Consider the following 23,484-nt stretch of genomic DNA (forward strand, 5'->3'; position numbering starts at 1 on the left):
AATTGGCTGACTTTCTCCAATGCGTTCGGAAGGCGGTGTGTGGAAATTCCTACACTTCAAGGACACAAATACGAGAGGCACTTTCAATCATTTCCATTGTTTCTATCATCTCCAATGTCCCTATGATTACACAAAACGCCGAGAGCAAGCTACTTGGCTTGATCAAGATATGGATCCGGAGGACAGCACGATAGGATCTCCTTCGACAATACCGAACAATAGTTGTTCCCAATGATATCGATTCCAACAGGCGAGGCGACGAAGGTAACGGACCGGCATCCCCATCAAATTACTCTGCGCTTATCTCAGTTGTGATGGTGGACCTCTTACCGATTTATATTGGCCCTCCAATATTCCGCCGAGGTAGTAAAACCACAAATACCCGCTTCTGGAGACATGTGGACATGGGCCCCGTATAGGACACAGAGGTCTGCTTGTTGCAATGGACACGCCATCTACTCCTGTGGGAAGCGCTCCATTACTCCTCGACTAGACATCTTGATCTCTTTTCGTTTCTTGCGGTGGTACTCCCTCTCAGGAAAAATCCTTAAATTTGACCGTCTTGTGGCAGCTCTCGCCGTCCTCGTGTTCGTGATATCGACACCCGTTACCCTCTGTTGGATCGTCAAACAATAACCCACCACTTCCCTCCTTGATCGCGTTGATGACGTCGACGGCAAAGTCAGGGCTGATGGCAAAGCACTCCCTGTAACTGGTTGCATCTTTCTCCGAACTGGGGTCCATGATCTGTCTTGCAGCGATCTTGCTCACGAGTTTGCGGAATGGAGAATCTGGAGGGGTTTTCTCATAGATGGGCTTCATCTCTTCCGGACCGGGGACGAGTCCTGCTTCGTGACATCCTCGCCGAAATTGGTCGATGGCTTGGTTTTTGAGTTCTTGCAGCCCTATCGTGTCGCAGAGGAGATAAAGTTTCTGGCATGTGAATGCATAGTCCCACTTGACGTCTTTGGGCATCCAAGAGACATCATCAATCTTGCCCTGGTACAGCCATTTCACAAGCAGTTCAAATGCGTTGGGGTCCTCGTCTCGGAGCTCCAGTTTGCCGTCATTGATGCGCTTGTGCTCACCGTTGACTATGAAGGACTCGTCAAAGAAGCGCGCATGATGGACCAGAAGATTTTGGTGTAGAGACCAACGGCGGCGCTCAGGCCCGACGAAGACGTCCAGCAATGGGCCGGATAACAACCTTTTTCTCGCACGCATAGGTCAGCGCAATCTTATCACTCAGAGTTAGACCGGTGTCTGATATATCGACGCTTCATTATGGATTCCCACTTACTCCGCAAACTTCTTCGCGGAGATATCTCCTATGTTCTCTCCGGGCATCTCAGCCTGCGGCGACCGGTAGCGGTACGTCGAATAAATGCGATCAAGTGTATTCGGCGGCTGGGGGGTCGCATTGGTGCGCAAGGCGGGTTTTATAGGCGTCTCTGAGACAAATGGATCGAAGCGACCGGAAACATGCCCCATGCGACATTGTTTTAGTTATTAATACTCGATGGAATGTAGCAAAGGGTATTGTAGATATCACAACTGCGCTGCACTGCTGAAGAACCCGAGATTTGAGAGGTAAAAAAACGCCGACATGTCTGACAATGGAATTTTCCCCTCTTCACTGCCGAGTTCTGCCCCAAACACCCAAAGTTTCGCCTAGTGACACATCGTCTAAAGGAATTAGTTTGGTCAGACAAATAATAATGGATGGTGCGTTGTATGACGAAAGCCTGACCACTTCCGGAGTTGAGCTGCAGGGTCCCGCCGCCTCCCGTTACGCGTTGCAGTTGGAGAAGCGCGTCGCGCGTGTGAACAACTAGAGTTGACACTGTTAACCATTTATTTTGCAACTCGGATCCAAGACCGGAAGAAAATGCTGTTGTTACGTGACGACTGTGAAATAGAAGATCTGAGCAACAAAGACAGCACTTCTAGACACACCACAAGCCTCGACATCATCCCGTCGTCTCCGAACCAGACTGACATCGAAAGCATTTACCTCTGCAACCTCGACGACAAGCCCGACTCGAATAGTTCTACACATGCAACCTTGAACAAATCTGATGGGTTGTTGTGCTCTTCAGGATCCGAATATAGCCTCACATCGGACACAATGGTCTTCTCGTCGTCCCCCATATACTATGCGCCCAGTTCCTCCCCTCTCCCTGTTCCGGCGAACAAAAAGAAGCGCCGACTCTTCCAACCGTTTCCCGCTGAACAGCAATCCAAGAGGACCAGGATGGTTGGCGGCTTTGTAGCGGAGGACGACGAAGATGAGGAAGAGCACAACGCTGAAAGCAGGCCCAAGGATAATGACCTACGGTTGCGGACAGAAACAGTCCCAGTCCTTCCTCCACCAAAAGATCTCACAAGCCTCGGAGGTGCAAGTGGCATATCACAAAATACAACAAGCCTGCGTACTTCGCCTAGTCCAGATCTACCTCCTCTCCCTCGCCCATTACTCAGAAAGCGGCAACACGGAGGTGTAACCCTGCAAACATCTTCTGGCGCTGCATTGAATATTCCCATCCGACAAAAGGCCGAAGCTTTGTCATACGAGAAGACCATTGCGCAACGTTCAGTCACCGCTGAAGGCCGTGCCAAAAAGGCCTACTATGGCATTGAAATCCACAAGCTTATGGATGATGCTAAGACGCTGCAGCAGCTTGATGAGTTTGAGAAGCAGAGGAAGAAGCAACAGCCAGCCACGACTTCGCCCACAAATGCTAAATCAGCAGGCTCAAACGCAATGTTACATCAGATGTGGACGGAGAAATACCGCGCAAAGAAATTCACCGAGCTTGTGGGTGATGAGAGAACCCATCGACAGGTCCTTCGATGGCTCAAAGGGTGGGATGAAGTGGTCTTCCCGGGAAGTGCAAAATTGAAATCAATGAGAGCCTTTGACGACAATGACACAAGCCAGCAACACCGAAAGATCCTGCTTCTGACTGGCCCACCTGGACTCGGGAAGACCACACTGGCTCATGTCTGCGCCAGGCAAGCAGGATATGAGGTGCTCGAAATCAACGCCAGTGACGACAGAAGCCGTGACGTGGTCAAAGGCAGAATCAAGGATGCCCTTGGAACGGAGACGGTCCGTGGGATTAAAGAACAGGGCAAAGCTAGAAAAGCCGGGCGCCCTGTCTGCGTCGTTGTCGATGAAGTCGATGGCGTCACTACCGGTTCTAGTGCAAGCGGTGGTGAGGGCGGATTTGTCAAAGCGTTGATCGACCTTGTACAACTCGATCAGAGAAACTCTATGGGCAAGGGAAACCAGGAAGCTCCAAAGGGTAGAACGAAGGGCGACAAGTTCAGAATGCTCCGACCGTTGATCCTGGTATGCAACGACGTCTATGCACCTTCGCTTCGACCATTGCGGACGAGCTCCATCGCTGAAATCGTCCATGTTCGGAAGGCACCGTTGGACAAGGTCATCGCTCGAGTCAAGTCTGTCTTCGAGAGGGAATGCATTGCTTGTGATAATGATGCCGTTCGTCGGCTTTGCGAAAATGCTTGGGGTCTGGCAATGCGAAAGCAGAGAGGGCCAGGCTCTCGGGGATCCGGAGAAGGCGATATCAGGAGCGTGCTCGTACAAGCCGAATGGATCGCACACAAATTGCGCGCCAACGAAAACAAACCCCGCCTCACGAGGCAGTGGCTCGAGCCCCAGCTTGAAGAAGCTCGAACGGGACAGAAAGGCCTTGGACGAGGCGGTATCCGAGAGGTTGTTGAGCGGATATTTTTGGAAGGAGCCGGCTTGCCCAACCTTCCAGCTACTCTAACTGCGGACGACGCGAGACTAGTTGCAGATTCGAAAAGTAATCCCGTTGGAGTCGCGAATCTTCGCAAGCGAGCAGCAATCACCGCCCTCCGGGAGATGGTTGACACCTGTGGGGAGCATGACCGGGTCATTACTGAATGCTTTGCCACGTATCCGACCCAGGTATTCCAGGACGATGTACAACTGTCCAAACCAAACGCAAGTTACGAGTGGCTTCACTTCCACGATTGCTTGTCGAGTCGAGTGTTCTCAGGACAAGAGTGGGAATTAACGCCTTACCTTAACACCAGTGCCTGTGGGTTTCACCATCTCTTCGCCACCGTCGACAAAGGTACAGTGGCCTGGAATGAAGAAATGCCAGAGGAAGAGGTCAAGGATGTCCACCCGTTCAGTGGCCTGAAAGCAGACTTTGCCGCTTATGAGGCGGAAAAGCAGAATCGTACCTTGCTCACTGAGCTACAGTCGAATTTCTCAGGGTCGTTGTTGAGATTGTTCAGCTCCGTGGACGATATTGCGACAGAGCTGATACCGAATGTGGGTAAGATGTTCGCGCCAGATGTGAAGCCTGTCGTGATCGGAGGTTCTGGGAGCTCCGCCAGCGTCGCCAGCGTGCGGAAGGAGTCTGAGAAGAACTGTATCCGCAACGCAGTTCGAACCATGTTGGCTCTGGATGTTTCATTCGAAAAGGTCCGAGTGGAAATTGAGGGCGGCGGTGCTCACTCGAACGGCGGCTATGCATATCGGATGGAACCGTAAGTTGTCTTCCCATCGAATCAGCCTCTTGCTAACACAAAATGACAGACCTCTCGATACGCTACTAAGTTATCACATGGATAAGTCAAGTTCGGCCACGGCACCAGTCCGATATGCAGTTAGACAGGTGCTTGAACAAGAGCTCAGGAAAGAGAGACTATTGCAAAACTCAGTTGCCCGACACGCTCGCTCCACCATATCGGGCCTTAACGGAAACACTGATGAAGAAGCGGACAAGGAAAATGAAAGCCCAGCGGACAAGGCGAGGGGAGCGTCGTCGAAGGACCTTGGAATCAAGCGCGACTTCTTTGGTCGGATCATCAACGAGAGCCGGCCTACATCAGCCGGTAAAGGCGTAAGGGAACAGCCAGGAAAGCTAGGGACTAAAGAAAGCCGAGTGTGGGTTTCATTTCACGAGGGCTTCTCAAATGCCGTTCGGAAACCGATCACACTGAGAGACTTGCTGGACGGATTTTGAGCCTAAAAATGGGCGTGACTGGCAGAATAATTTAGCCTTGGAAAGGAGGTTTGCGACAGTTGCAGTTGCACACGCCATGAGACACGAGCGACGAGATGTTGTAGTCCAATGTACGGAGCTATGGGTATTGATAGTAAGTAATATCCATGCTATATTGATATTCCGTCTGCTCAAATCCAATACGTCATGTTCTTGTAAGCGATGTGTAGGGATCGATTATTAGCACATGCATGAATCGACCGAGGCTTGATGCGCCCCCCTCCAATGAATAATGTGGACAGCAAACACCGGACGCTTCCCGCCTCGCCGCACTCTGCACTTACATGGAGCATGTGAACAGAACTGGATCGGAATATCAACTCCAGGCGTCTGCCTCAATCTTGGTCATGACGATGTGGTGACAGGGCCCCTTTGGTTCTCTTTACCACCTTTGCTCCCTTCTATCCCTCGACAGACTCGCCCACCGCCGGCACAATGGCGGTTCAGTCTAAGCTGCTTCCCCCAGGCCGGAGTGTCAAGCAAATCATCTCGCAGTTGACGTCGCTTTACCTCAAAAACCGCACGAATATCTCCCGAACCGTCTACATCACCCTAGTCGTCGCACTGATCCATCGAGTCCACAATGCTATCTCAGAGCAAAAGGCCGCAGCGAGGAGGCAGGTCGAGATTCAGCGAGAGCGGACTCGCCACTCCCACCTGTCACCGGAAGGCGGAGATGTGAAGAACGAAAGACAACAGGAGGAACATAGAAAGAAAAGAGTCGAAATCAACAGAGAGTTCTTCCGCAATCTCCTGCGGCTCCTGAAGATCGTGATCCCCGGCTGGAGAAGCAAAGAGCTGAGACTGATCGTCTCGCACAGCGTCTTTCTCGTCATCCGCACCCTGCTGTCCCTCTACGTGGCCGAACTTGACGGCAAAGTCGTATCGGCACTGGTCCGGGGCAAAGGGCGAGAGTTCGTGTTGGGTCTTGTGTGGTGGATGCTCGTGGCCGTGCCCGCAACCTTTACGAACTCGATGCTGCAGTACCATCAGACGCGCCTTGCTTTGGCCTATAGGACAAGGCTCACACAATACATCCACGAAAAGTATCTTAACAACATGACCTTTTACACGCTCTCGGCACTCGACGATCGAATAAAGAACGCTGACCAACTCATAACCGTCGACGTGTCTCGCTTCTCCAACTCCCTCGCTGAACTCTACTCGAACCTCGCAAAACCCATTCTCGACATGGTCATTTACAATTACTCCCTCTCAAAGTCTGTTGGTGGAGAAGGCCTCTTCGCTATGGCCCTACTTGTACAGATATCCGCCAACGTCATGCGCGCCTTGACACCTCCGTTCGGAAAATACGTCGCCGATGAGGCGCGGCTAGAGGGGGAGTTCCGGTTCCAACATACGAGATTGATCGATTACAGCGAAGAGATTGCATTATATGCCGGCCATGAGGCTGAAAAAGACGGTCTGGACAAGGGCTATTTCACATTGATCAAACATGTCAATCGAATTCTGAGGAGACGGTTCTATCACGGCTTCATGGAAGACTTTGTCATCAAATACTTCTGGGGTGCTCTCGGCCTGCTTCTTTGCTCATTGCCCGTCTTCTTCAAGATCCCAGGGCAGAACCTCACTCCGGGAGAATCGAGGGGCGACCACACGGAATCTTTTGTCACGAACCGGCGCATGTTGCTGAGCAGTTCTGACGCCTTCGGCCGCATCATGTTCTCTTACAAGGAAATAACAGAACTCGCAGGCTATACATCTCGTGTTGCGGGGCTGCTGGATGTCATGGACGAAGTCTCGGCCGGCCGATTCGAGAAGAAACTGGTCAGCTCAGCTTCGACGGAAGAAAACGCTGCGGTGCTCAGGGGGCGAGGGACAATTGAAGAGAGCGAAAATATCGAATTCACCGACGTCCCCATCGTGAGTCCCAACGGCGATGTTCTGGTGAAGAAGTTGACATTTGCGATCAAACCGGGGGATCACCTGTTGATTGTTGGTCCCAACGGTTGTGGCAAGTCCTCCCTTTTCAGGATCCTTGGTGGGCTTTGGCCCGTCTATGGCGGGTCTGTAAAGAAACCCAGATTCGAGGATATATTTTACATTCCTCAACGTCCGTACCTGAGTCGAGGCACACTGAGAGATCAAATCATTTACCCGGACACCCTGCGGGAGTTTCGGGCCAAGAATGGCTCGGAGGAGCAACTGAGGCAGATTCTCGCGATCTTGGAGATCGAGGCCATCATCAATCGACCTAATGGGTGGGACGCCGTGGAAGAATGGCGCGACGTCTTCTCTGGAGGTTTGCAACAGCGGATTGCCATGGCTCGCCTGTTCTACCACAAGCCCAAGTACGCCATCCTGGACGAATGCACTAGCTCGGTAACTTTGGAGATGGAACGGAAGATGTATGAGACAGCCAAAGGGCTCGGCACGACACTAATGACAGTGAGTCATCGACGAAGTTTGTGGAAGTACCACAGCATGATCTTGCAATTTGATGGACAGGGTGGGTACGTGTTTTGTCCGCTGGACGCGGAGAGGAGGATCAAGCTGGAAGACGAAAAGGAGGAGCTGGAGATGCTGCTCAGGGGAGTGGACGCGTGGGAGGCACGGCTCAAGGAGTTGGAGGAGGTTTGAGGTTACGTTGTTGACCAAGCACCAACTTTGGAGTGCTCACGGATCACTGCCTTATCCTATTGAGCCATCAAGCCATGGTCTGACTCGACCTTGTATCCGCGTGCACGCGTCTTGGACTTTCTGTCATACTCTCAGCAGAGCAACTCGGATCGCCAGAGTAACATCGCTGGTGGTATCCTTGTCCAACCAGCATGGAGACGTCAAGTCAGAGTCGAAACTACAACCCATCAGGTGCGAGGGTTGAACACCCTAAGCGAGAGTTACGTGGAAGGGCGGATTGTCTTGAAGACACCAATGGGGACATGGCTCTTCGTTAGTTATACGTGTTTGATGAGGACAGATTGGAGCGGTGAGGATGGCACTCTAGACCAGTCGACGAAATTCCGGCAACATTCTGCGACACAGGCTGGTTTCCGAGCGGTGTGGATGTCTTTCAGGACTTGGTGGACAGCATGGTGGAATAGAGACACACGGGAAGGGCTTTCATAGGCGAATGGACGCACCAAGGCCTTGAGGCACGGACTCGGAGACATGCGAGGCGAGAAGCATGAGAGGACAGTCCCTTTGCGCAGTCATCTATCTATATACAAGGTACTCATACTTCAGCCCGAGTGATGATGCATCAAGGAATGACGATGATCGAGGAACTCTCACCTGTCTATATATCCACATAGATAGGGGTTCTTGATCGGTGATGCAAGGGCGAATACAGGTAGATCATCTTCTGCACCAGGCATGATACAACGACGTACAGTACATACATACATACTGGACGTTTATAGAACTGGTCTTCCCCAGATATGGTGATGCATTGTCCGACAAGAGAAAGAGAGAGTGCTGTAGAGTCTTTCTTTTTCTTTTTAATACGGAGCTATCGATCCTACCTGGTCACCCTGCTCCATTTCGCCATCCCTTATCTCTTACCATCGGTGTCAACATCCCGCCGTGCTCTTAACATGTCATGTTTATATTTACTCCAAGTCCTGGGTTCTAGGCCGGCATTCCACGACGCTCTTCCATATTTGTATATATACATGTACTTGATACTTGTCCCTGTGCAGTATCTATGCAGGTAGTAAATCCTCATCGCGACGCACTGTGCGCGCGCGCGCACTGCTTCTACTCGAAATGCATCTCACCACTCCACCGAACCCACAAAAAGTTCCCTGTTTCTCTCTCTCTTTTCCCCACACATTCCGTCCTTCCTTCCTTCCTTCTGGACGACAGGGACAGGTATAGATACATGTACATGTATACACGTCCAAGTCCACCGATACACACGGAAAAGGACGGAGAAGCCATCCAACGTGGAAGCGGGACGATTCCTTCGCTTCCTCCATTCTTACCGAAGTTACTCACTGAGATTCGTACTTGGACTCGTAAGCGAGGATTCGTGCGTTGTTTTCCGTGTTCCGGATTCGAAGCTTGAGAGGCACGGACGCGGGAGATGGGACATGGACATGTACGAGGTACATGTAATCACTTGACCACATCGAGCATCTTACAAGGTACATAAGAGCCAGCTGGCAAGCTGGCCTCTTGGCTTCACCCATTCCCATTCCCATTTGCAGGTATGTAGATGGAACGGTAATACCTTACCCCAGTATGAGACACTCGATTACAGGTATGGGCGCCTTTACAGGTGCTTTATTGCCGTTGTAGCGGGCAAGGGGAGTCCTCGCTCAAGATAGTGGACTATTTACACACATATCGAATACATATGTACCGAGTACGAGGCACATACTTGTACATTCGATCCTAGGGGAGGATCGAGTACAAGAATTCTTCCCTCGTACTTCCTCGTTGCTTCTACAGCTCTTTACACGTTCGTGGGTATGGACATCAGCATCAGCCATCTTGCCGGATATCCTTCCTGCACTTGTGCCACCGCTGCTGCTGCTGCTGCTGCTGCTGCTAGTGCTACTGCCGTCCTGTCGTTGTTCACGACTACCACTCGCTTTGTCAGAGATGACGCTGAGGCTGAGGCTGACATCTACAGAACCCACAAGACCTACGGATAGATGGCCTAAGGTCATTGTGCATATCGCGCGTATCGCGCGCCGCGCTCTGGGGTAGCCTCATCTGGCATGGACTTGATTTTACTTGACTTGATTGGACTTGACAGGATCAGACTTGACCAAACTTGTGAGAAGCTTGATGCCGTTATCACCGGGAGGGTACAGAGGATCACGGATGAAGAAGAAGAGGAAGAGGAGGAGGGAGGAGGTTCTTCCTTGGCCAGCACTATGTTGCGGGGAACCGGATACACGATAACAACAGGATAGGTCAGATAGCATTGTCCTCCCATGTCATGTCATGTCGAGTTAAGCGTAGTGAAGCGAAACGGTGTTATTTATTCTGGAGAGAAGCTCATCCTGTCTTCGCCTCCCCTATCGCCTCCCCTTGTAAGCGCTATAAGGATCTGAGTTGTTGGAAAGAGTCGTAAGTCTCTCTGCTCATGTACGCATATCCTCGGTACAGCGAGCGTAAGGGCATCCTTGTTCAAATTCCCTTCCATTCTCCTTGCTTGCTGGCCTTGCCGAATCAAATCAAACCAGCTCCGCTCGTGGTTCTTACGAGAGGTTTTGCTTAAAGAAGATCAACAGGCACCCTCCGGTAGCCACTGTGCTCAAGCACCACGTCGCAAGACCAAACAAAAGATGGCGTCGTCGTCGTGGTCGTGGTTCCAGCTCCCACCAGAAATCCGCAACAGGGTATACGAGTTCGCGTACGGGACACTCGTCTTTAAACCGCTCCAGCGCCCCGACTCGACGACGCAGATGCGGATACAGATGAACGAGTCGAACCCCTCTCCGGCATTCGCGTCCTTGGCGGTGTGCAGACAATGGAACACAGAGGTGACGCCCTACCTCCTCCCGAGAGCCACATTCGACTTTACAGGACACCCGGGAGATCCTCCTCCGCCACAGATGGTCTCTCCCAAGGCGTACGAGGCCATGCGCCACGTCGTCATCCTGGAGAGCCACTGCTTCAACTCGGACTGGCTGGACAAAGTCTTTGCGAAGATGGCACAGGTGCAGACCATGACGATTCGGAAGATGGGCAGGACGAGGCCTGGAAATAACAACGACCTCGTCTTTGACGGACCGGGACTGACGCAGGAGCTCCTCGACAAGGTCAAGCTCGATCCCATCAAGACGTTGTTGACGGGCTATCGTTTCGACCATCTCTATATCAAGGAGATGTTGAGGGCTGGAAGGTGTGAGAGGAGAATCTTGCTGGAAGGGGGCTTGTGGCTGCGGCACGCCGATAACGCTGACAGTACCATTCACTCGGTAAGGGGACCAGACCTATATCATTTCTTTCCTATTTCTTCCTTTTAATGTCCAAATCCCACTTGCTTTGCTGAACTAACTGGTGTGTGGCCATAGAAGTATACCATTGATCTGGAGTCATGGAAAGTGCGGATCGAGGGAGTCCTCGAAGGGGCCGTCACAGTATCCGATATTCAGGCACAGGAGCCTGCTCCGCCGGTCGGCCCAGTTTACTTCGAGGACGAAGAGGGAATGTTCGAGTACCTCCTCAGACAACATTGGGCATCCTCACGCCACAGCAAATCCTAGGTCAGCAGTACTCGTATTACGCATGCAAACCTACCTGGTGGTCATCCGATGATGCAGATCCGACAGAATTGGTATTGGTCTTACCTCTCTCCCATCGTTCACTGTCAAATATCCAGTCCCAGAGGAGGGATGTGCATGTGACGACAGGCGTGCAATGTTTGTTGAGCAGATGTCTAACAGAGCCATGGGGACACCGTGAGATATGATACCAAATGGAGGGAAAACAAATCAAGCCGGCATGGCATTACTGCTGTTTACCACTCCCCTCGGCTCACGGTGGCATTAACTTCAGCAGTGAAAGCTGCCGTGACCACGGCTGGAATGTTCATGTGACGATTTGGATATTCTTACCTCTTCGGTGTACGCTCTTACAGTCGGCGTAGGGCGAAACGTCAAACATGAGGCCAAACGGGGACACTTCTGGCGCCGTTGAAGGTCTCATCGCCCTGCGAATGGGGCTCCTAACAGGAGGAGCGCATTGGACCAGACAGTCAAAACAGGAGTGCAAAAACGTTCTTGGAGTCCGTGGACTCAACCAAAACATTTGTCACTGCAAAGTGTAAGTGGGATGCTTAGCTCTGGACCATCTGCCCGGAATACCTGCATATGGTTTGAACATGTGAGAAGGCAAATTCACAAAGCCTATATCATAAACACACGTGTTCTGCCAGTCGCCGCTGGAGACTGCACAACAAAGGGGTGAGGATCTCCCAAAGTTTACAATCCAGGTGCGCACCGAATCGTCCGATGCCCCCTCACAACAGTGCGTGTATTCCATGTGGCTCGGACGACTCGTTGAAAACGTCTGCGCAACGATGATCTGCCCATTCTCTCGGTCAGAAGAAGGCTGTTTCCAGGTTCTCATGGAAAGCGGAAATGTTTAAACCTTTAGTAAAGGCCGAACGAATAGGTTGGCGGTCAAAAGGAATGCAGAACTGGGCTCTGCGAGGAGCGGAAGAGTATGCGTTTGTCGGCGGAAATCGACTGGCTAGGCAATGTTGGCTCAAATGTCCCTTACAAATAGATCCTCCCTCGAACAGCAGTCGACAGAGTCCAGACTACATCTCAACATTCGTCCAAACCGTTGAGGTGTTTGAAACATGCACGGGTCGAGCTCTGATCCTCAAATCTGGTGGCAAGAGTGTGCAAGACTGGCTGGATATCCAAAGCGTTCAGGGGCACGGTTGACATGCCACACTCGGCTGGTAATGACTACCTGATTGAGCCGGATGCTTTGGGCAACAACATTCAGTTGAGTTGTGCATGGCCTTGATTCTCTGTTAGCAACCACGCGAGTTGTAAAGGAGGGTGACAACCTTTCAAAGCAATATGTAGATCGCGATGATCAATGGATCTTTATTGCTCGAGTTTTGAGACAGATGTTCTTGTCCGCGGCGGCATGATGTTTGAGTTCCCTATATACTTTTCGGGTAACTGTGCTGTGCCGTCCTCGCCCATACTGGGACTAGAACTTGTTATACTTTGTTCCAGAACTGTCGCTTCTCCCCTTTCGGCATTGAAGGGGACAAGGCGTCAAAGTCACAGCACCAGATACGGGCCGACTGGTTCGTTGCGGTCCAGATTGGGTATCTTGGAGCCTCTGTGGAAAGCACCCATCCTAATCGCTCTTGGACTAGTTGTGCTCGGCATCCAGCCGAGAGCATTCTTGATTCAGGAGACGGCCCGCTAAGTCACCTGGGAGCAGATGAAGGCTGGTTTCGTGGGGTTCGCAAGAAGCAATTCTGGATCGAAATCCACTTCCGCGGGGAAGAGAGGGAACAGTGGCCAAAATGTGTTCGGAGGGCTTGAAAAATTCGTACGAGCGAGTATCGAAGGCATTAGGAGGACGAGGAAGCACCACATCCCCTGGCAGGGGCGAGAAGACCCCTTTGGAGAACAATCCCCCTGGGATACGCATTGATCGGAAATGATGGTCGGGTGGCTCTGTGTAACTCGTAGGCTCTCAAATCCGTCCCTCATCCTCGGTAAGGACTGGAGTATCGATCTCTGATTGATTTATGGAGACGATGGACATGATCTGAGTGAGATGGCGATAGTGATAGTGACTTCTGCTGGTGCTGATGATGGATGATGATGGTGATGACGACGACCAAGGTGCTGATCTCAAAGAACGGTCCCTGCCGTTTCCGTCGGGAAGGATGAATTTGCTGGCTGATCAAAGTGCTTGCAGGCTACAGTGGATGAGTAGCGGGCGTCCGCTTAGGCGGTCAGTCTGGGACTGCAATAGTCGTTGATCAAAAATGGGCAGCCCTAAGGCCAGTGTACCAAGTAGTGGGTGCCTATTCCCACCCCCGGAATTTGCCTTTGGTACCTTCCCTGTTCCTCGAACAAGATCAGCGTCAAGGCCGTCGGCCTCTGCAAGGTACGCAACTGTATGTTCCACTTTGGGCGATCACACTCATTTAATTATTACACAATCTAGTCACCACAGTCATATCGTCAGCTTTACGAAACATGGTGCCAAACGTCGTTCTTTGTGTTTCAGCCTTTGATCACCAGACATGCCAGATGCCTAGATGCGATGCGAGCCTCTTCGAGCAAAAATACACGAACCTCTGAAAGACGGTGTCAGGTTAGAGGCGACATGTGGCAGACTTTCAGCGCAGACAAGAGATGGAAATCTAGATCCAGCCGAAGACGAAGGTTCGCTGGTTCAGGAGGACAATTGTGTAACCCAAAGTCAGCCAGCCATTCGATAAGTCAACAGGCAGTGAAAGCCACCAGGCTTGTGGCCGCTCAGCAGTGCCCACCTCGACACACCACAACCCCCCGCTCATCAAAGTTCGACAGGGCATGTTCGACCTGAGCGGAAGAGCGGAGACCTGCTCGTCACCTTCTCCAGCCTAAGAGAATTGCTGCATCACCTTTTCAGAGCATGAGAAAGAGACGTTGTCCACTGACCCCAGAAACCTGCGCACACTCGCATCGCGAGTGTCACTCCCAGGGGTTGCTCCAACCCTCTCGCATCGTGGTCTCCGAGAGCGACCCTCTGCACCTCGGATCGCCCGATCATACCTCGTATTCGAGTACTGAATGACGCGAAGAACAGTGACCAAGCCCCGCGGTTCATCCAATTTTGTACGCACCTTACCTGCTTGGGTAGACTTAGCCCAAGTGTGCCTGATCAGCTTCGACTTGGCCTCTTGGGGTCTCATGATCACGCCAAATTGTCAAAAGTGGGCTGAAATTTGGGACCGTCTACACGCGCAGCCGAAGACTAATTGCCGACCACCTGGTTGGGATGTCCCCAGTGAGCCAGGTACGTAGGTGATTGCCAGACAAGGCATGAGCCCTTGACGTACAACTTCGGGAAACTACTTGACAAGCCATCAAATTTGGACTGGAACACCCCTGTGATCTCTGTGATTGCAAGACTCAGCAATGCAATTGCAAAAGGGACACCCGGCAACACGTGGTACCCTGGCCCGGCTAGCGAAGTGGCCTGGACGTTCTTGGGTCTCGTTCTCGTGTCGAAACCCGTATTTGAAAGTTGCCCTTGCAACCGTACCTGGCGCCAAACCCAATGCGAGATGCAAGGGGCTCGGAACTCTCTACTTGCATCACGACATTCAGCTGAGCCAGTCAGCCAACCAACAAAGTTCCAAACTTCCCGGCCCACGTCGCTGGAGGTAAGGCTTGTCCTTTTGCAACCATCCATTACGGCAAGGAGAAATGGGCCCTTCAACCTTCGCAACTTAGCTGGGTGGTGCCACCTTGACCAGACACAGCCTGCAATGGCGTTCTCTAGGACCTTGGTTGCAGACTTTGTTGGCGTGGTTCGAGATCCCTTGGCCGCTTACATTGGCTCTTACCGCGATGTAGCCGTGCATTTCCAGAATGAGTAGTCTCAAAGATCCTAGTGTCCGGTTGCTGCATTGACATGGGGTTTCCGGCTAGTAAAGTCATCGACATGGGTCCGGGACGGTGCGGGATACATAAAGAGACTGGGCGTCCTAGCCGCACCATATCTTCCTCTCACAAGAAACTGACTGCCCTTTAGCATCAAGTGCTACAACACTGGCTGGACAGGACAAGACATCGACAAACAACGTCGACTCCAAAGCAGGCAACACTCCATCCCGACGATATGCAGACTGTTCCCATCATAAGGGAGCCTACTCCCCGAGCCACTTCTTCGCCGACTCGCTCCCGGTCAAAATCGCCCACACAGAAAAGATATTCCCATCTTCTCTACTTGTCAGAGGCAGAGCGACAGCTCTATGTCTCCAAGATGGAAAAGTCCTCAGCTTCATCTCTTCGCTCTTCCAACTCTGTCCGGTCAAATCGCACCGCCTCGTCTTCGGCAGGGTCACAAACCTCGGTATCGACAGGCGATATACCAAAGCTGAGCATGCATGTACCTCGATATGTGGACGATCATTATCCCTTGATCGTCACCATCCACCTGGACAACATTCCTGCTTCGGTGCCAAAGGATCATCCAGCCTTCTGGTGTGCCCGTCAAATGGCCCAGATCCACAACACCATCATCCGTGCTCTGAATGCAGCGTGGAACCAGGCAGTCTTGGTCCAACCTGATACCCAAGAAGCCGCTGATTTCCTTCTCTTCAACCAAATGCTCTTCAACACCTTGAATCACCATCATCATGTCGAGGACGACTATATGTTCCCGGCAATTGAAAAATTGTTGGGCCAACCCGGCGCAATGGAAGATAACACCAAGGGTCACAACTCATTTGCCGAGGGACTCACAATCTTCCAGAAATATGTTTTCATCACAAAGCCAGCCGAGTACAACGGATCCACCCTTCGTCACATCATTGAGTCATTTGCGCCCAATCTCATCCAGCATCTGCATGATGAGATCCCCACCCTTGCAAGCCTTCACACTGTGGATGGCAAGGAGTTGACGAAGATCTGGAAGCACGCAGAGCATATGGCAACCAAGGACAACAGCTTGTACACCGACGCCCCCTGGACACTGGGGTGCCAGGACAAGTCCTTCACTATCGACGGAGAGAAGTGTGGATTCCCCGATGTTCCTTGGGTCATCGAGGCCGTGATCAGGAATTGGCATGCAAAGAAGCATGCAGGAGCTTGGAAATTCTGCCCCAGTGATCTGTCTGGCAGGCGGCGTCTGCTGCCCACGTCCTAAGTGGCAAGCGCTGGTTATTCTTTTCTTTTGTTTGACATGATTTGATGACCATTATGTCCCTGGGAGGGAAGATCTCCTTGTATATGTCTAGCGTTCAAGCATTGTCCTGTTTTCAGCGGGGATGGGCCTTGAGGCGGGAGAATAACATTGTATTCTTTTATCTTGGGAAAAATTGTACCATATTCTAGTATCCATTCTCCCTAAACCGAACCGTTACTGGTCTTCAAAAGCTCGGGAAATAAATCCAGAAGTTGCGAGAGATCGCTAATTTGATACTTGCTCGCCTTTTCTGGTGGATCGGGCACGCCCGGCTCGACCAGATGGACGGTATTGGTCCATCCACGCTCGTATGCTGCTCGGCAATTCAGATAGGAGTCGTCCACGTAATAAATGGGGGTCTCTGGTGTTGCGCCAGCTTCCCGCTCTGCCTTGGTGAACATCTCCGGAAGTGGCTTGGGAACGAGTGGCTGTTGAGAATAATCGCAGTATGTGATGCCCTCGAAAAGATCGTCGATCCCCAGTAATTTCACGACACGTGTGCCGTGGGTAATATGCGCATTCGTAAAGAGCCACAGTTTGACTTTTGACTTATCGAAAGACTCCAGCATCGCTCTTGTTTCAGGATGCGGCGACAGGAGCTCATCCAGCGGTAATGCGTCATCGACTTCTCGATTGAAATCTAGGGGATCAATCTTATGGAAGCGCGACAGGCCCTCGATAGCTAAGCCGTAGTCTTTGTAGTATTTGTGGTGTAGGTACGTCGCCTCCTCGGCCGACATGTCGAGATGTGTCACGAAGTACTTGTTGATCAGGAGCGCCATGTGATCATGAACTTTTCTGGACTTTGGATAGAGGCAATTGTCGATGTCGAAGAAGAAAATAGCCCGCTTATCGGCCGTTGCGGTTGCGGTTTCATTTTGGACTGAGCCCATGGCTGTGATTGCAAGGAGATCTATGATACCAATACAGTGCTATGGCGAGGCGTCAAGACAGCAAGAAATCTATAAACCCCAAAGAATGCAGTGTCGTAACAAAATGGAGTAGTTGGAATCGGCCACCGAAGTTGTGATATATGCATGGATGAAATCTATGACTCCTCAGCACTGGTTGTTGATTCATGAGCGGCGTTTGGCGGCGAGTTGAAAACTGAGGTCACGTGAATTTTACCCGTGAGATTACACGTGATACAATGCTTGGCGATGGCTGGGTTTGCGGTCCTCAAAAAAACTGGGGGAGAGATGCACGAGATCGCCTCCTTTTCTTCCGCAATCTCATCACTCTCTCAAGAGGTGATCCCGCTACCTTGTTGGGGCTTCGTTTGTTCCTTGTTGACACGTTTTCTAGCATCGCCTTCTCCCTCTCAGTTGTTGCTCCTTGATCCTTGCCATGTGTCTGTCCAGGTAGAATCCATCTGTCAGCTCTGCGCAGCTCAGACGCGCGCGCACCCCTTAGGCATGTCCGCTTCCACTGGCCTTCTACTGAACGGCGTTCTGCCGACCTCTCTGCAACCCGTCAATGAGGCTTTGGAATATGAGAAGATACTGAGGATTCGCGACGAGGTATTTTCTGGAAGTCATCCTAGATTGACAGTGCCAGCCCATGCCCTCCGAGTGCCTGCTTCTCAGACCCCATCGACCCTTTCTCAGAACCAATTGAATGTACCTCCTCCGTTTCCTCCAAGCGCATCTCCCAGCCATCTTGGGGCTGCTGCTCAGGCCAAGCGTGAAGATGAGAACACCCAAGCTCAAACCAAATCAAACGGTGTTTCCGTCGCGACTGCCACTCAACCTACCAGTAATGTTTCTGAATTTGACCCTGTCCTTTTGACAAAGTCGGATGATCTAGTTCGGGCCGAGACACAGCTGAAGCGACAACGACTTGAGCGAGCATTGAGAGAACAATTTGAACATAGAAAAGCAGATGCCCGCAAGAAACCTGCGCCCGCCGAGGCGAAACCGGACTTTGACCTACCCGCCATTTTTGCCAGAGTGACGGGTGCTGTCAGGTCCCCGTCTTCCAAGGAAGATGCCGATGCTACAGACTCCTTCGACGAAGATGCCTACTATTCTAGCAAAGCCCCCGATTCGACGCCCGAGAGACCTCCCAGCGACTCTGTTGAGGACGCTGATGAAGAGCAGGCAGATGAACCCTCGGGGCCGCGCGTCGTTAGCGCCGTCATGGGCGCGCCGCTGTACGCCGATGCTGCGGATGGCATCTCCGCCGAAGCTGTGCCGCCTGCGCCTGCTACCGTCCAACCTCCAAAGCCTGTTGCGACCATCGATACTTCGGCGATGGGCATTGATGAGGATGAAGAGGAAGGAGAGTATTCGCCCCCAGAAGCCATGGTGCAATACCCCACTCCCAAGGTCACTCAAGCACAGGAAATGCAGGACAGTAGAGATCCACGCGGTCGCCCCCTGCGCAGATACTCGGAACTGGAAGACGGTGGGGTCAGGCCTGGTTCGCCCTCGGAAGCCAACATGCGGATAGTAAGGAACCATATCACCTCTCCCATTTGCCCTCAACCGTCCCATGTCTCGCCTCTGGCTATAACTAAGGATTCTCCCCTATTACAGAATGCACGTCCGCGCCGGAAACAATGGATTGGCAGACCAGGATCTCCCCCAAGTCCTGATGATAACCAAGCATTGCCCCCTAAGAAGAAGAGAAAGCTCGAGGCTCGGGAGGCTCGCAATGCACGCAAGGCCCGAAAAAATGGCTTGACTTCTCCCGATGTCAAGGAGGAGGACGTGTCCCCACCACCCTTCCACGACGTCCAGCCACTTGGTTCGGGCAGGTTCCGATCTAGCAGAGCGGATCGGCCCATTGTCATTGATGACGAACCAGTTCAAGAAGGGCGTTACATACCCGCTCCTGAACGGTATGTGGAATCTCCCTCGCGACCACTTCCACGCCGGGTTGAACAATTGATGCCTTTGAGTGAGCCTCGCCCGTTGTCCAGGTCCAGTGTGAGACCAGCTAGAGACGACCAGGACTTGCGTCGCGTGGCAAGTATGCAGAGTCTGCGAGCTGAACAACCGCGAGAATACGTCGACCAATACTACGAGACGCCTACGCGCACACGTGCAATGTCTTATGCTCGAGTGGAAAGTCCTGCCTTGATGGAACCAGGCCGCCCTCTCCGCGAGGTTGCCGTCGATTATGATCAGCCTCCTCCGGAGGTGAGAGTGGTACGCACACCGGCACCTGTTTATCGGGATGTCTACGACGATCGTGACGGCACTTATCATCGTTACACCGTCGAGCCTATGGCGCCACCACCACCTCCCGTCGAAAGAATTCTCATCGACCAGTACGGCAGGAAATTTCGCATTGAGGAGCGGCCCTCCGTTGTCCCTCGAGCAATGTCAGTTCGTGGTGCCGAAGCGGAGCCGCGGTATGAAGAATATCCACGACAAGCCCGTGCAGGCTCAGTCTTCGTCGAGGCAGCACCGGACAGAGCGTATGCCACCGAGATGGCCCCACCACCAGTCTCATATCATCGTCTCGCCGAGCAACCTGTAATGTCCGCTGTGCCTGGACCCGCTCATCGAGAATACATTGAGTCGGCGCCACCAAGACGAAGCTCCAGTGTCCAGGTGATGGATCGCCCAGCACGACAAGCCGTTTACGCTGATGAGCGGACCGAATACCGCGAGCCCATTCGGATGGGAAGCGTGCGGCCACCGCCGGCACTACGGTACGAAGAACCCCAACCGATGGGACTCGTGACACGTGGACAGAGCATGCGTCCTGTCGGCCGCGAAGGAAGTGTCTTTGTGGATGATAGACGGCCGGTCCTACCGGAATATGTTCCTGTAGACCAACCTCGATACCGACCAATGGAGCCAGAGAGGAGGTATGTCAATAGCGAAGACAGGGAGAGACTCACGATGGATGGATCAATGGATGGCAGACACCGAGTAATGGAGAGGTACTGAAATTGCAATGGGGACGGAGATGAGATTTGGGGACTTCCTTGTCTTTCTGCGTGGAGACTTGTGTTGATAATAATCAGAATTGCTGGTGGAGAGCGAGCCACGTATGTGTGTGTTTATCTGTACAAGTACCCCGTACCTATGGATGGCGTGTATTAAATCTCGCCGAAGCTCAAGATGTGGTTGTGGCTGTCGATGAAGCAGCCGATAATATGAAGCAAGACGAGCTGGAGAACCACTTTCAAACACCAACATGATGATTCTGAAACCAAGCCATGTCAGCCTCCAAAGTGTTGTTCTCTTCCCTCTGGTGCCATTGTGCGATTGTTTCATCTTGTGTTGTTCCCAAGCGAGTTCGAGTTCTTCTGTAGAGACCGCAGGCTGAGGCTTGCGATTGGCCACACACCAACCAGCTAGCCGCCCACCTCATCTTCCTTCACACTTGGGTTCCTGCGAATAGCAACTCATCTACACCTTTGTCAACACTCAATGCGCTATGCCATGGTCTGGGCGCTTGCTGAACTCTGGGGCCTCTCGGAGAATTGCTGACCTGGCGCGACCCTCTCTGCTGGCATCCTCTCATCCAACCAACTTGATTCCAATGCCACGACTCCAAGCTTCATCTCGCCGCAAGGCCTCCTTTCCACCTGCCCTCTACCACAGGACAAGCGCCCATGAAGAAATGTGATTGAAGGGCTCTCTGCCACTCTCCACCCGCTCCGCTGCAACGGAACGAGGTAGGGAGGTCAAGAAGACGGAGGGAGAAAAAATGAGCTCGTGTTAGCGGGAACTGCGGTTCCCCCACAGCAGCATGCCATGGTCGACAGCTTCGTTTCATGGCCTTCAAAGATCCCTCTTCCTCTGGCCAGCCATCTCGACCTCTTTTCTTCTCCAAGGAAGAGTGGTAGTTTGTCGGGCTGCAGCTGCAGCTTTGGAAGCATCACGCCTTCCTTGTTTTCGTCCTCTTCTGTCCTTGACCTTTGGTTCCTGGCCTCTATTCATCACTGATGCTGGCATCGTCGACATCTCCGTCAATGGTCAAGCCCTAATCGTGCAACGGTCGCTTGCAACACCGTGTGTTGAGACGTCGTCTCCGTCTTCGCCAATATGAAGTCCAAGGTCGCGCCGGAGGACTCGCTGGAGCCAACATGCCATTTCGAGCTGTTCGATTGTTTCTTTACGAGAAACGATGAGAAAGAATTGGAGAAGCAGCCACTTCCCTCTGGTTCGTGGTTCTCTCCTAGCACGAGCATGAGAGGGATTTATTGACGTATCTATAGGCGTGGAGCGAGAAATGCGCATCATGTACCAACAACCTCACCTGGTTCCACCCATGAAGCTCACCTTGTTTGACGGACTGCCTCCAACTCCTACACCACCGCTCCCTTCACAGTTATCGCAATGGGTTTCTCATGGCAAAGCTTCCCTCAGATCGAGCCTGTCATTGCGAAGACAGGCTGCGAAACCCATCATCTCTGGTCCTCAGCCACCACTGCCTGTGGCACAGCAGCTTCCGTTCCGACGGGCGGCTCACGAGTTTCGTCCACTGGAGCTCAGCATCTACATGCCCAACAATCGACTATCAGACCTTCCAGCTTTCGATAGGCTCAGTTTCACCGACGGCGGCGATATCAAAGCTCCTCCTCGAGCATTGGTGCGGACAAAGTCAGAAGAGTTCCTCCCACACAAGGTTTCTCTACTGCCTACTCCTGCGAAACCTGCCTCGATGATTGAACAACGCCGCCTGTCTCATATACGACCCGATACCTCGTCGACTGTCATATCGATGTCGCGGCCCCCTTCGGAGTACGACGCTCTCCACTCCCACCCCGTGTCGTGGTCATCTTTCCCCGGTCTACCTCCACAAATCCACTTTCCTGGTGTTCGCTCCGAAGCATCTGTGGCCATCCTGACGCCCATGCAAGAGGAGTTTAGCCCTCCTGCGACCTCGGTCGCCATCGGTGATACTGTGCTCGACTTTCCGCGAGACCTCGAAGCTCCAGCAGCGCAAGATGACCGCATTCCCCCCGAAGCGCCCGCACCTCCTCCGATTGTACCTTCAGCACCCGCCAGAAACTTCTCCAAACCAACCGACATGAACTCGCCTTCGGGTTACTTCCATCCCAATTATCAGACACAGAAACGTATCTCTCAGTGGCTCGCACACCGCAGTCATTCTTCCTCAATCAGTACCACTAAGTCATCTTCGACGTCGTCATCATTCGCGGAGCATCGCCGCAAGCGGACTCAGTTCTATCAACTCTCTGCGCCAGCAGCAGCACCACCCAAACCATTGAGCCTGTGGCCACGCCAGCATCACAGGACAATGACTGAGTCCACTGTCGCCAGCACCATTGACACTGACATTCTTTCCTATGGTGACCAAAGTCAGACAGACGCAACGAGTGTCACCACCATGACAGCCGGGGAATGGCAAGGTCGAAGTGGCCCGGTAAGGAGTGTCTCCAAGGGAGGCGGGACATTAAGACCCATTGTCAGTGGTGTCCCTGATGTGCCGCCATGCTATGCCGAGCTCATCAAGGATGCCGACGAGATCATCATCAAAGAAATTGGCGGGCCCCTGCGAAGTCCAGGTGTGGGGGTTGCTTTCTGAGGTGGATGCGGTTGCCGCAGTTTTCTTTTGTTTGACTGCTTTCTTCTATGAGGAGATCATCGTTCACCTCTCCCGCACTCGCACCTCAATCGGCTCCGGCAGGGCCAGAGAAAGGGCCTTTTGATGCCAAAAGTTGGAGGATTCGTCCGTTTTGTTTGGTGGCTCAGGCATTTGGACCTTCGAGACTCTCGTTGACTTATTTTGAGATACCCAGTCGGTTTGGTTCATTTCGACATTGGAGCGGGAATCTGGCAGAAAATAGACGCGGGGTGATAGGTTCGTCAACCAGGACGATCAGGATGTGAATCGCGACCACTACCTACTAATTATGCCTTCGTCAGTGGACGGAGGTGCGCGAGTTGACCGGCTCTTGAAGGGCTGAGAAACTGACAGGGTGTGAGTGGTAGATGCGAGATTGTATATACCTTTCTAGAACAAAAATCCTATACGATTAATTGGCATTTGGTGGGCAGAGTTGTATGCGATGTGATCTCTCTGTTCGGACGGTAGTTACGTGTAAGCTCTTGTCATACGTAGCTCT

At 52.4% G+C, this 23,484-nt stretch overlaps 8 protein-coding genes across 8 annotated transcripts; 6 read left to right on the forward strand and 2 right to left on the reverse strand.

Moving 5' to 3' along the window:
* Window positions 1-534: 534 nt before the first annotated feature.
* AYO20_07806 (hypothetical protein) lies at window positions 535-1,491 on the reverse strand (the record flags this gene model as incomplete). Its single annotated transcript, XM_022646090.1, has 2 exons — window positions 535-1,207; window positions 1,301-1,491. The coding sequence occupies 2 exons, from the start codon at window positions 1,489-1,491 to the stop codon at window positions 535-537; spliced, it is 864 nt and encodes a 287-aa protein (XP_022497884.1).
* A 227-nt stretch (window positions 1,492-1,718) lies between these two features.
* Window positions 1,719-5,030, forward strand: AYO20_07807 (hypothetical protein; the record flags this gene model as incomplete). Its single annotated transcript, XM_022646091.1, has 3 exons — window positions 1,719-1,821; window positions 1,920-4,551; window positions 4,601-5,030. 3 exons carry the CDS (start codon window positions 1,719-1,721, stop codon window positions 5,028-5,030), a joined length of 3,165 nt encoding a protein of 1,054 aa, XP_022497885.1.
* Window positions 5,031-5,504: 474 nt separating this feature from the next.
* AYO20_07808 (hypothetical protein) lies at window positions 5,505-7,670 on the forward strand (the record flags this gene model as incomplete). Its single annotated transcript, XM_022646092.1, has 1 exon — window positions 5,505-7,670. One exon carries the CDS (start codon window positions 5,505-5,507, stop codon window positions 7,668-7,670), a length of 2,166 nt encoding a protein of 721 aa, XP_022497886.1.
* A 2,660-nt stretch (window positions 7,671-10,330) lies between these two features.
* AYO20_07809 (hypothetical protein) lies at window positions 10,331-11,254 on the forward strand (the record flags this gene model as incomplete). Its single annotated transcript, XM_022646093.1, has 2 exons — window positions 10,331-10,966; window positions 11,063-11,254. 2 exons carry the CDS (start codon window positions 10,331-10,333, stop codon window positions 11,252-11,254), a joined length of 828 nt encoding a protein of 275 aa, XP_022497887.1.
* Window positions 11,255-15,506: 4,252 nt separating this feature from the next.
* Window positions 15,507-16,391, forward strand: AYO20_07810 (hypothetical protein; the record flags this gene model as incomplete). The annotated part of the gene is made up of 1 exon (XM_022646094.1): window positions 15,507-16,391. The coding sequence occupies one exon, from the start codon at window positions 15,507-15,509 to the stop codon at window positions 16,389-16,391; it is 885 nt and encodes a 294-aa protein (XP_022497888.1).
* A 200-nt stretch (window positions 16,392-16,591) lies between these two features.
* Window positions 16,592-17,323, reverse strand: AYO20_07811 (pyrimidine 5'-nucleotidase; the record flags this gene model as incomplete). The annotated part of the gene is made up of 1 exon (XM_022646095.1): window positions 16,592-17,323. The coding sequence occupies one exon, from the start codon at window positions 17,321-17,323 to the stop codon at window positions 16,592-16,594; it is 732 nt and encodes a 243-aa protein (XP_022497889.1).
* Window positions 17,324-17,845: 522 nt separating this feature from the next.
* AYO20_07812 (hypothetical protein) lies at window positions 17,846-20,332 on the forward strand (the record flags this gene model as incomplete). Its single annotated transcript, XM_022646096.1, has 1 exon — window positions 17,846-20,332. One exon carries the CDS (start codon window positions 17,846-17,848, stop codon window positions 20,330-20,332), a length of 2,487 nt encoding a protein of 828 aa, XP_022497890.1.
* A 1,104-nt stretch (window positions 20,333-21,436) lies between these two features.
* AYO20_07813 (hypothetical protein) lies at window positions 21,437-22,943 on the forward strand (the record flags this gene model as incomplete). The annotated part of the gene is made up of 2 exons (XM_022646097.1): window positions 21,437-21,554; window positions 21,610-22,943. The coding sequence occupies 2 exons, from the start codon at window positions 21,437-21,439 to the stop codon at window positions 22,941-22,943; spliced, it is 1,452 nt and encodes a 483-aa protein (XP_022497891.1).
* Between the last annotated feature and the right edge of the window lie 541 nt (window positions 22,944-23,484).

The sequence above is a fragment of the Fonsecaea nubica genome (assembly GCF_001646965.1).
Source record: "Fonsecaea nubica strain CBS 269.64 chromosome Unknown Scaff57, whole genome shotgun sequence".
Taxonomy (NCBI): Eukaryota; Fungi; Ascomycota; class Eurotiomycetes; order Chaetothyriales; family Herpotrichiellaceae; genus Fonsecaea; species Fonsecaea nubica.